At 37.2% G+C, this 12,142-nt stretch overlaps 1 protein-coding gene across 2 annotated transcripts; it reads left to right on the top strand.

The window, feature by feature from the left end:
* The first annotated feature begins 2,903 nt into the window (after window positions 1-2,903).
* LOC143572025 (eukaryotic translation initiation factor 3 subunit K-like) lies at window positions 2,904-4,405 on the top strand. 2 transcript variants are annotated; one of them, XM_077057304.1, is made up of 8 exons: window positions 2,904-3,052; window positions 3,291-3,335; window positions 3,410-3,460; window positions 3,537-3,599; window positions 3,688-3,738; window positions 3,811-3,877; window positions 3,944-4,026; window positions 4,099-4,405. In XM_077057304.1, exons 1-8 carry the CDS (start codon window positions 2,942-2,944, stop codon window positions 4,282-4,284), a joined length of 657 nt encoding a protein of 218 aa, XP_076913419.1. In that variant the 5' UTR covers window positions 2,904-2,941; the 3' UTR covers window positions 4,285-4,405. The 2 variants fall into 2 exon arrangements, with proteins under 2 accessions (XP_076913419.1, XP_076913412.1); XM_077057297.1 differs by having other exon boundaries at window positions 3,279-3,335.
* Window positions 4,406-12,142: the final 7,737 nt, after the last annotated feature.

The raw sequence follows: 12,142 nt of genomic DNA, 5'->3' as shown, positions 1-12,142 counted from the left end.
AGGAATTAGATAATTAGAAATGAAATTATAACTCATTTAACTAAATTATCTTGACCCATGACCCATGGATTGCTAGGTAGAATTAAATGAGAGATTAAATAATTAGAAAGGAAATTATAACTCATTTGTCAACATGGTTTTGCTCTATAACCCATGGATAAGTCAATGAATGAAAAGAGAGATTATGGCAAGAATGAATGTGAGATTGTCACATCATCTTCATTATTTTCTTTTATTAGTATAGTTAGATAGATAGGTTTTTTTTTGGAAAAATTACATATTTTTATTAATTCATCACTATAGTTTTCATACATACTAAGTTTCTCAAATTTTCTTAGTAATTAAATAATTTAAAAGTAAATAATATTATTATATTGTCACCCGATTTAATTTATATATTATTGTTAATTAATGTTAATGATTGTGATATCTACCTATAATGAATTATAAGTTATTAGACATAATGTTTTGCTTTAAAACATCAATGTAATATAAAAATTCGGTTTGTCATTTCAAAATGTTTTTTATATCTATTTAAGAAGTACAATAATTTTCCAGCATTCACTTAATATGGCTTAAATCTCGGACCAATTTTCTTTACAAATGATATATTTACGCATAATATAGCTATAACTTTTATACATAGAATGAAAAAATGTTGTTAATACTTTACATATTAATCAAACTTTCACAAAATATACTTTTTTTTACCTCCTATATATGTTTGTCGTAACACACCACTCCTTTTCCATCTATTTCATAAGTTATTACCAACGTGATTGTAAGTGTCTTATATTCATCTATATTACTAACAATATAAGAATCTACTTATTATATTAAAACAACATCATCTAATTGGACCTGGCTTCTTTCTATTGGTTCATTTTTTATTTTCTAAAAATAACAAGTTCTCATAGAATCCTTGTCAATAAAATAATTCAAAGATAAAATCATAATTAACATTATATAAATGGGTACCAATATGGCAATATTGTAGATTTATGTTAACAATACAAATGGTTTAAATGGTAGTTATGAAATTTTAATATGTTTAAAATAGTTAAAGTTAAATCAATTGTTTTTGTCTTTATGTGATTTCTCAAACTTGTACATGTTTATTTGATTTTTATTTTTATTTTGTGATTATTTTTTTTTTTATGGTAACGTAAACTAACGTGAAACTTAAACCTATTATGACCATCTATATAATGTATAAAAAAACTCAATATGCATTTATTTATTCACTGTTCTCTGCAAGTTTTCCGTCATCCATCGCTCAAGAAAGGTATGCTATTTTTTTATTATTTTTTTTTAATTTTCTAAGTGTGTTAATATTTATAGTTTATATGTAACACCTTGGATTTTTAAAACCCTAAATTACAAGTAGTAATAATAAAAGAAGGATTAGTGTTGGGCTGCATTTTTAAAATTTATTTATGGTTTATAAGTTTAAGAAATGTTTAAATGATTTCTAAATTTCAAATGTGATCAAAATGTATTTTTTTGAACGACCAATTAAGTAACGCCGGGTACTCCGTACGCGGCCCCCATTGGCTAAAGGTAGCCCGAGCCGGCCACTAGTCCGGACGGACAAAGCCCCTAGCGGTCCATCTGTTGATCAAAATGTATTGAAATATGGAAGCATACTGTGCATACTTATTATAATTATTTTGTACATAATGAAATCATTTAACTTATTATTTAATTCCATTTCACCATCGTGTTGGTTACCCATTTTTACCCGGGAATATGGTTCTTTCCATGACTAAAAAAATATTTATATATTAAAAGAAACCCTCAATACACGTATCTTGGAGAAACCAATCATCCCAAATTATGTTCTAAGAGTATGTCCACTTTCATTCTTTTAATATTACATTCTTTTTTGTTCATAACTTAGTTGTTTTTTTTTAAAAAAAAGCAAAAAACAATGCACTAAAAATTCCGTTTGACAATTACAGTTTTATTTACATAAATATTTATAACACGCTAACTATGTTTTATAAAATTTGAAATGTAGTAATTCATAACTATATAATGCCTTTGAGTTATTCATCTATCAAATACTTTTTTTTTATTAAATCCTATTAAAATATGTGTTTTAATTAAAAATGTGTATTTCAAACCATATATGTTAATTAAAGCAAGAAATATATTCATCTATATATTATTTACTTAAGTCCATTTTAATTGTTTCCATAGTTACCAAAAAAAATTAAAATAATTATGTCAATTAAATCAACATAAAAAAAAATATTACCTCCCTATATATACTTTCAGTCTCACACAAGAAATGTTATATCACGTGTTTTCATTTATCAAATTATGCAATTTCACATTTCTTTGTAAGGTTTATTTCTATTACTCAACTTATTTTATTCATTATTGTTCATACAATTTAAATATTATTAATTTAATATTTTGTTTGTATTTTTATTATTTTACAAACAACACAATGGAGCCAACAAACATAACCATGTTTAATGAGCTGGATGTTCTTAAGAATGATTGCATTGTCAAGGTTCATATATTGAAGTTATGACGCATAAATGACAATAACAAACCCAGTGAACACTGGTCCATAGATATGACTTTGCAAGACGAGATGGTAATTTCATATTTACAAACATATATAATCTAAATTTACATTCGTTATTCTTATATTTTATTTACACGTTTTTTTGTTACTTTAGTTTTATAACAGGGTATCTTAATTCAAGTTTATGTCACAAAGGCTTGTATTTCAAAGCTTGATGTTTGTTTATCTTGTCTCACGCACGCCTTCCCGATGGGTTGGATTTTGGATGCAAAGAATAAAGAAAAAAGAGTGTGTTGGTTGGTGAAAGTGGTCCGGCCCATTAAGAAAGAAACCTAAGGTAAAAGGTGAAAGCCGAAGCCTCGTTCTCTGGCGGCGTTGGAAGGAAGAGCAAGAGAATTAGAGATGGGAAGGTCTCCGTCGCAGTCGCAGTCGCAAATGGTGGAGCAACTCGTCGCTGTCAATCCCTACAATCCTGACATCCTCCCCGATCTCCAAAATTACGTCAACGAACAGGTTCTAATTATACTTTCTTACTTTATTAATTGCCCCAATCCTAAACTCATACTATCTATCTGCTTGCTTTAGAGAGATTTATTTTTATTTTATTGAATGCTGGATACATACATCGCTAGTTAGCCGGTGTAGTAGTAGTTTGATTACTAAATAATCATTCTAAACAAATTCAGTAGACGTTCTATTAATATTCCTTCCGCATCAACTAAAGAAGCAAATCTTTCAGGTTTCATCGCAGACCTACAGTTTAGATGCAAATCTTTGTCTTCTTCGTCTCTATCAGGTATTTTTCCCATCTTATATTTCATTTTCAAGACTACTAATTACTAAATAATTTCCCTTTCTTCCATCACACAGTTTGAGCCCGAGAGGATGAGCACTCAGATTGTCGCCCGCATTTTGATCAAGGTAAGAACAAAATATATAATAATCATTTATTCATTCTATTCTGATTAATTTATTAATGATCTTCTATGTAATGTAGGCACTTATGGCAATGCCTGCTCCAGATTTCAGCTTATGCCTTTTCTTGATTCCAGAGAGAGTGGTATATATGCTCATTTCATAATCATGATGCATTCTTTGTCTGAGGCATATATTTTTTTTGATGTTTTCTTTTACAATTGTCATGTCAGCAAATGGATGAGCAGTTTAAGACTCTCATAGTTCTCTCCCATTACTTGGAGGTCTGTATATTTTTCTTCTTTTGTTTTTCGCTTCCTTTCAGACTACTGGATTTGGCTTTAATATTTATGCAGACTGCTAAATTCCGTCAGTTTTGGGATGAAGCAGCTAAAAACCGTCATATTCTTGAAGTTGTGCCAGGTAGGCATTTTCCTTTTTTAATGAAATGGTTTGTGTTCTAATTTTCCCTGTTGAATTCTTCTTCAGGGTTTGAGCAAGCAATCCAAGAATACGCAGTCCATGTTCTCTCTCTGACGTACCAAAAGGTTCCAAGATCTGTCGTTGCTGAGGTATTGCTCTTTCATTAATAACTTATTCTGAATTCGCCAACTAACTAACTAACCGCGCACACATAAAAACAGGCAATTAATCTTGAGGGGGTGTCTTTGGACAAGTTCATTGAGCAGCATGGTTGGATTGTTGAGGGCAAAGGCGATCTTGTTTCACTGCCTAGGAATGAGTTTAATCATCCTGAGCTGAGGAGGGCAAGTGTTGCCAACAGCATTCCTTTGGATCGTATTACTCGTATCTTTCCTGTTCTTGGTTGATTCTCCGTTTTTATATTTTGTTTTTTGATATTCTGCTTAAGAAACAAGGATATTGTTATTTACGTTAGTTTCTGAATACTGCAAATTTGGTAAATGCTGTTGTCGGACCATTTTAGTGAAATCAATAGACAACTCTATGAACCACAACACACCTGCCTATTTTTTTGCTCACCTCTTAAATTTTCATTAGAGATAATAATACGCAAATGGCAAAGTGAAACCAAATATAAATTAAATCATGTATTTGTTATTTTCAGTTTGACAGCAGGTTTTGAAATAAAAATAAGGTGCTAAACATTCTTAGCATGCCATAAATGATGCAATCAATGACGGTACCTTGGTTATTACATATACCCTCTTCTTAACACTCTTAATTACATATTTCTTCAATGTTAAATTGTTAATTACATATTTCGCCCGATTAACATGCAATTACCCTTTTAATTATATATCAGTTTACAGTACCTAAAGTTCAAACCTTGTTCTGTACGCTTGTCTTCATGTTGGTGGAGAACAATAGTTAAAACTGGTTCTGTAACTTTTGCATAAAAATCGCATGAACTGTCTTTGAATTGTTTATCTTTGATTTGTTGTATCAGAGCTTCAGATTCAATTTAGTTTTCCACTAGTGTGGTGTTTTGTTTTTTGGGATCGCCGGAATACCAACAACACTTTCCGTTTTTTTTAACAGAGAAACCAATCGAAGGAAGGTTTGTCTAGGCTCCGAACATGCTAAGTTTTCGATTGAAGGAAGGCGTGTCAAGTTTTTGTAATCGTGGTGATCGCAATAGAAGATTCGACCGTATAGGCTTAGGTAGGGCTGTCACTTTTACCCGAAACCCAACCCGAGTAACCCGTACCCTAACTAACCCGACTCGAAGAACCCGAACCCGAGAAAAGACTAACCCGAACCCAAACCGAAGTAATTCGGGTTGGTTCTCGGGTTTGATTTATAAGATTTGGGTCAACCCGAAAAACCCGAATAAACCTTTAGTTTAAATTAAATATATATTTATAGTCTTACAGACTAAAGTTATCAGAATCTGGCTCTAATTGACTGTTGTCATTCTAGCTATTATGTATCGATTGCTTATTATTAATTTATGTTTTTCGTTTATTACTAATTGCAACCGTAATCAAATAACCAAATCACGCCCGATTGAATATAATTGTGGTTCGAGTTAGGTTTACTCTTCTTTTGAATTGTTTTATCAAGTTACTTTATTATTTGATTATTTGTGTTATAAGCAAAGAAGAATATGTTGTTTTAATTTTCGCATTGTAGTTTAAAAAAAAATTGGTTTTGTGTTTTGTTTTCTAGGATACTCAAAACCCGATTAATCCAACCCGAAAAACCCGTGAGAGTTTCGGGTCAAGATTCAAAAGTTTGAAACCCGAAGAACCCGACTTGAAAATCCCGAAACCCGAAAAACGAACTCGAAGAACACCCCTAGGCTTAGGAGACCAAGAAACTGATCGTAGGAACCAAAATCCGGTAGAAGGTGTTTCTAGGTTTCGATCAGTTTGGATCTAGTCTTTCAGGTCGCATCTAGGTTGTGTGCATGTCAACTTAGTTTTGATGTTCATCAAGTTAAAGGTTTCAATGAGGATGTGTCGTGACAGTGTGTCGGGATGATTGGATTTCCGTATGTCGGGCAGTGATGATGTGCCATTACCGTGTGTCGGGATGGTTAGATCTTCGCGTGTAAGGGTAGTTTAGTGGGGCGAAACGTGTGTAGGTTCCCAGCCGAATCTACACGGAAGTATCTCGTACTACGTAGGTGCGGAATCCCTACGTAAGATGATACGAGTGTTCGATGCGATATACGTTAAAACCAAGCACAAATACACGTTACAATACTCAAAAGACACGTTGTATTGCGACTCCTTTAACACGTGATACCCCAATCACAATTACACGTTCTGAAAACTTGTTTAACAAAAGCCGTAGCTAAGGCATATATAGTTATCGACAACTTCGCCTAACAGACTAGGCGAAGTTGTCTATAACTTCGCTTGTCCACAAGTTCGCTTATATTAGGCGAACTTGTGAGACAACCTATACAAATCAAAACAAAACAAACTAACACGATTACAAACACTAGATACTGAACTACTGACATAATGCACCAACAGACTCCCCCTTGGCAGTAGCTTCATATCTCTATCTTCAATCACGTGTCTTGTAATAAAAAATCTCGAGTCACTCGTCTTTAAGCATGAACACCTTCTCTGACACAAACGGAAACTACTCTCTGATATTTCTTGGCTTCATCTTTCCATGCAGGGATATAGAATATCTTTTTCTCGTCTAGCACCTGCAAGTCTGCTTGAGACAAATTCACCAAGTGCATAGGATCATACACTCTCAGCACCTCTTGTTCATCTTCATCCTCCATGACCGCTTCAGCTGTTTGACTGTCGACATACCACCATTTCAGATTCGTTAGAACATCCTTGGGCATTAGTTTCATCGGTACTTCTTTCAAACACCGGATAGGCTTATACTTCATTATCATCCAAGGTTTGCCATCAGCTCTCATTCCTCTGTCTTTATCTTCAACGAGCTTCCCTTTCTGCGGCTTTAACAACTCAAACTTTTTCTCTTTTATACTTTCTTTCCACACGATCTTTCCAATAATCCTAGCCATATTATCATCACTCCTGTTTATCAACCCCAACTTGGCCAAATCCTTCACCTCACACGCCGGCAAGGTATTCAACGATCTCAACAACCTCCTGAAGTACTGGACCCCATCGAAACATTTAATCACAAAAAGCCTCAGCTGCTCATCATACAACCAGCATATAATCCCCTTCTTCGATTCAGCATACCCTTTAATATTATAACTCTTTTTAAACATAGTAGGAACCGCTGGCTTCTTTGTCTTCACAAACCATTGAGTGTATTCTTCTTTCCATTTCGGCTGCTCTTCCCATTCAGTCTCATCACTTCCCATATCATGACCCACATTTGTCTTATCAACTTCCGGAATCTCATGCTCAACATTTTCCTCCACAATCTCTCCCTCTTCAATCTCACTATCAATTACAATGTCAGCTCCTATCTTTTCAATCTCTTCAGCCGGTAACACATCGTCGTCTCCTACAATATCATCGTCCAACATCTCCTCATCATCCACTACCACCACATCTTCACCCCCTGATTCACCTGTTGCACCAGCTGACTCCCCCTGAGATGTGGAAGTCCCAAGAGCTTGTTCAGTTCTTGGCAACTCACCACCTGCACCTTTCGATGCATTGGGATCATCGTCTCTATCATTACTCTTCTTCGTCCGCAACTCATCGCCCTTGCAGCTCGTCTCCCCCTGAGATGCTAAGAACTGTTTTAAAGCATCAATAAGTTTACCGTGTTCAATCAGGAGGGACGACTGAATCTGATACTCTGCAACAAGGCGCTGAATAGCGTGGGTCTGGATCAGGTTGATTCTTGACTGTTCTACCACGACCCTCTCAAGAGCTGCTATCCTGTTTGAGTCAGATAAAGTTGCATCAAAATCAAACCTCATATGAGAAGTGTCTTGAGCATACGGAGGAGGGATTCCCAAGGTAGCTGGAACATCAGAAACAGGTTGAAAAGTAACCGCAGGTGGTATTGTAACAGATAACCCTGCAGTGGCAACCAGTGTCGACTCAACGAATCTTGCAACAACCTCCGATGGAGTAAGTGTAGGAGGTGGCAAAGAAACAATTTCTGGAGCCGAAAACTGAAAAGTAGTGGGTGGAATGCCAAATGAAGATGATGTAGATACCACGGGAACATCCGAGGTGATTGGTCCTGTCACAGTCATGGACGCAGGGACCATAGTCATACCAGATAAGGCGGGTGGAGAGAAACGAACCACCCTCGAGCTTTCACCAGCTCCCGATCCTTCACCAGTTCTAACCCTTTTAGATCGACGAATCAAACGACCCAACTCCTCCTCAAAATCAGACTCACTGTCATCTGTATCTTTCTTTCTTTTTCCATGAATTCTTTCTTGGGCGACCAGTATCTGTCTTGCTTCAGCAACATCATCAGCTGAGGAGTCAGAGTCGGTTCTTTCAGAATCAGCTACAGACGTAGCTACCATTGACACTTCAACACCAGAAACCTCTGCTATTGAGACCTGAACCTCTGCCTCAGGATCAACTCGTTCCATATCAAAAAATCCTTGGCCACCAAAAGCAGCTTCAAGGTCTACTTGTTCCTCTGGTGCCACAACAGGAGCAGCAGGCAATGCTTGCTGTACCACAGGTGGTGGTTGGGAACCAACAGCCTGTTGCGGTGCCGGATCCCGAAACTCGTCCCCACGAGGAGCAACATACGCCGGGATGATCAAATAACCAAAAAGCGGAGTATGTCGTGGACGAAGCTCTGGTTTACTTCGAGCACTCGACGCTCTGCACTGTGCGAATATCCTCTTGCTAACGCTCTCTACATATCGAATGGGACGGCGCTGAGGTAGCGTAGGTGCCACATGATTCAAGATCATTTGTAAGAATCTTGGATACATCAAGAATCTTTCACGAGCTACCACACGTCTCTGACGGTCTATCTCATAAAACACCTTCTGACTGAAGCTGTAACGCTTGTTGTAAGTCAGTGCTGTCATTGCCGACTGCATCGTCGCACCCATCCCGTCCGTACCAGCCTTACGACCCGACATGCATACGATCATCACATGCATGAGAATACGCCATTGATCCAACAAAAATCCCTTACGTCTCTGAGTGTCACCCAATGGACCAGAATAGCCCATTCTTAAAAAAGCACCATCTCTGAATGGAGCAACAAAGTCTGTAGGATCATCTCTTGTCTTATTCCCAAACTGCAAGGCGACCCTTATCTGTTCCGATGAGAACTGCACCTCTTGATTGTTAACTGTGGCGCGCATGACTGGCGGTTCGACTCTACAATCGTATTCAACCGTCTGCCAGAAGTCTTCTATGTTCGGCAGAGAAATGGACAGAGTTGTAGTAATAGCATGGAAGATACTCGAGCGAATGAGAAAAGTGATGATCTCGCGATAATCATCAACACCGCTAGCATCCGGGTCCAGTGTTATGTACATATTGTGCCCCGGAAAGAACTGACGGTCGTTATTACCACCTTCGTCACCACCAGCACCACCGGCTCCTGCTACAGCTGCCATATCTGCATAACAAACGGACTAAGTTAGAAAATCGTCAAAGCAAATCATAACTTCGTCTATTACCATGAGCGAAGTTACGAGAAAATTTAGTGTGCAGGCGAAGTTAGACATAGGGCGAAGTTGAGCACAACTTCGCCTATACATTAACTTCGCCTGACAACAGATTAACTTTAAAATAATATGAAAAGCACAAGGCGACGTTAAGTCTAAGGCGAAGTTAAGGATAACTTCGCCTAACTATAACTTCGCCCCTTGAACAACTTCGCCCCTGATTAGTTAAAAATTAAAGCAGCATGCGAAGTTAAGCCTAAGGCGAAGTTGAGAACAACTTCGCCTAAACTATAACTTCGCCTGAACTGAAACGGCGACAGTTTAGTAGGCCACTCGATGCTTGTTTGGTGAATTTGGTGATTGTGGACAATAAAAACATGTAACTAAAGAGATCTCGACGACCACATTAGTTACGAACACGTTAAAAAGGGTTTGAAAAGTGGGTGTTTAAAGGTTTGCATGAACGAGATCTCGAATCGGACCGAAACGGCATCTAATTAACGTGATCGACATGAATTATAAGTCATCCGGACCCTACACACCTTTAACAAGGATTGAAACTGAGATTAACAACACGAATTGATTCGAGAGGTAACTTCGCCGAGGGTTAGTATGATAACTTCGCTGGGTTTTGAAAAATTATGTAAAAGGTTTGACTAAGTTGACCCTTATATAGGGCTGAACATTACACAGGCGAAGTTAGGGTTAACTTCGCTTACCCTTAACTTCGCCCTGTAACAAGTTCGCCCTTTCACAACTTCGCTTAGTATTAAACTTACAAAACAGACCCTTATAAATTTGAACAAAGTGCAACTGTCTTTCAAAGACTTCCGTTAAAGATTTAACGTTACGTTCAACTACCAAGTAACCTAGTTTTATACCATAAAACGACATGTGCAGTGAAAATTTTCGAAATAAAGTACACGGGATCAAATTTCAGTCTTGATAGGGACTAGCATGTTTTAGAAACGATCCGAACAGGAATCATACTAGTTAAGTGACTGTCACATAGATCCATGTTCAGCGGTATTATGACTTAAAGAAACAGGTTGTAAGCAGGTAAACGACTTAGTATGGTTTTCATTGCTTCTGTGATACGGATTAGGTTCAATTAAGCTCAAAATTTAAACGGACAACACATCAGAGATTGTGATGCCTCCCATCTATTCTCAAAGCTTATTTGACTTTCCCCGAGTCACCCCGAGTTGACCTCGACCCGTAGTGTCTGATTAAACAGTAAGTACATCTTGATCTTTAGAGTCTTTTTCCCGTTCTCTTTCTTGCCTCTTGATTGATAAGTATAACATAATAGGCTTCAGAAGGCTTAACATTATCATTTTTTTTAAATAATAAAGATTTACATAGCTTCAAACAGTAGACTACTGCAAGTCCCGAATCTGGATCACTGCAGGTACTTGACACACTATCTTCTTGGGAATCAGAACACTCACGGGCTCGTGTATGACTGGGTAATCGCTTTTCTGCCTATCATTCGGAAAGATGTATATGGAGACATACACAACTCTTAATGAGTCTTCCCTTTAAATCGAGAAGATTTAGTTAGTATCACTTTAACTTTTACGCACCATAAAAAGCTACCATAACATACAATGACTGTTCTAGAGTCTTTTAGGCCTAATAACTTCACTAGTTAAGCACACAGAAATAGTTTGTGTATCACTTTCCAAGGTTGGATCAATTTTCTTAGAAACATTGTATAGAGACTTCTTTCGAAGTTGTAGACTTGAAAAATTATATCATCTCCCTAAAAAAACAATTTAAATTCTATCGCCCCGATCAAGTCAAAGTCTTTAGGTAAACGGCTATCCTGAAGATCCAATGGATCAGCTGGACCGACCACATACGAATATGTGTCCTTCTAACTAAGTATGAACGACTATTTTTCAGCGAAAGAATAAAACCACATCATAAACCGCCCCGGTCACTTTCAGTCATCCGGTTAATGGCTATCCTCATAATCTACTGGTAGAAGTGAGGACCAAACACATCCGAAGATATGTCCTTCAAACTGAAGCAACCGACATAATTCTAAGAGATAGTGACGTTTTTTTTAAGTAAAAACGAAAAATACGGTTACTCGGGATTGATCATCCCATTAAGCTCAACGAGATTTTGAAAACGAGTTCTGTCAAACGCTTTAGTAAAAAGATCAGCGAAATTATCTAACGAATTAACCTTTTCGAGCACTATTAATTTCTTCTCAGCACAATCCCGTATAAAATGATGACTAATGTCAATGTGTTTAGTTTTGCTATGTTTTACGGGATTGTTAGTTACTGAGATTGCAGCATTGTTATCAATACAAATAGGAGTTTGAGTAAAATTCAGACCGTAATCGCGCAATTGCTGTTGTATCCAAAGAACCTGGGAGCAGCAGTTTGATGCTGCCATGTATTCTGCTTCACAGGTAGAAATGGCTACTGAGGTCTGCTTCTTGCACTGCCATGACACCAATCTTCCTCCCAGAAACTGACATCCGCCGGTTGTCGACTTCCTGTTCGGATTGCACCCTCCATAGTCAGAGTCTGTGTAAGCAACCAAGTCCAGGTCTCCCCCTTTCGTGTACCACAATCCCAACTTAGGCTTGCCTTTGAGATACCGCAGTATTCTCTTCACTCCCTTCATGTGAG

This window comes from Bidens hawaiensis, unplaced genomic scaffold (assembly GCF_021521415.1).
Source record: "Bidens hawaiensis isolate Kalapana, Puna unplaced genomic scaffold, B.hawaiensis_p1.1 tig00001368_1, whole genome shotgun sequence".
Lineage (NCBI taxonomy): Eukaryota > Viridiplantae > Streptophyta > Magnoliopsida > Asterales > Asteraceae > Bidens > Bidens hawaiensis.
This window is presented reverse-complemented; position numbering and strand designations above follow the sequence as displayed.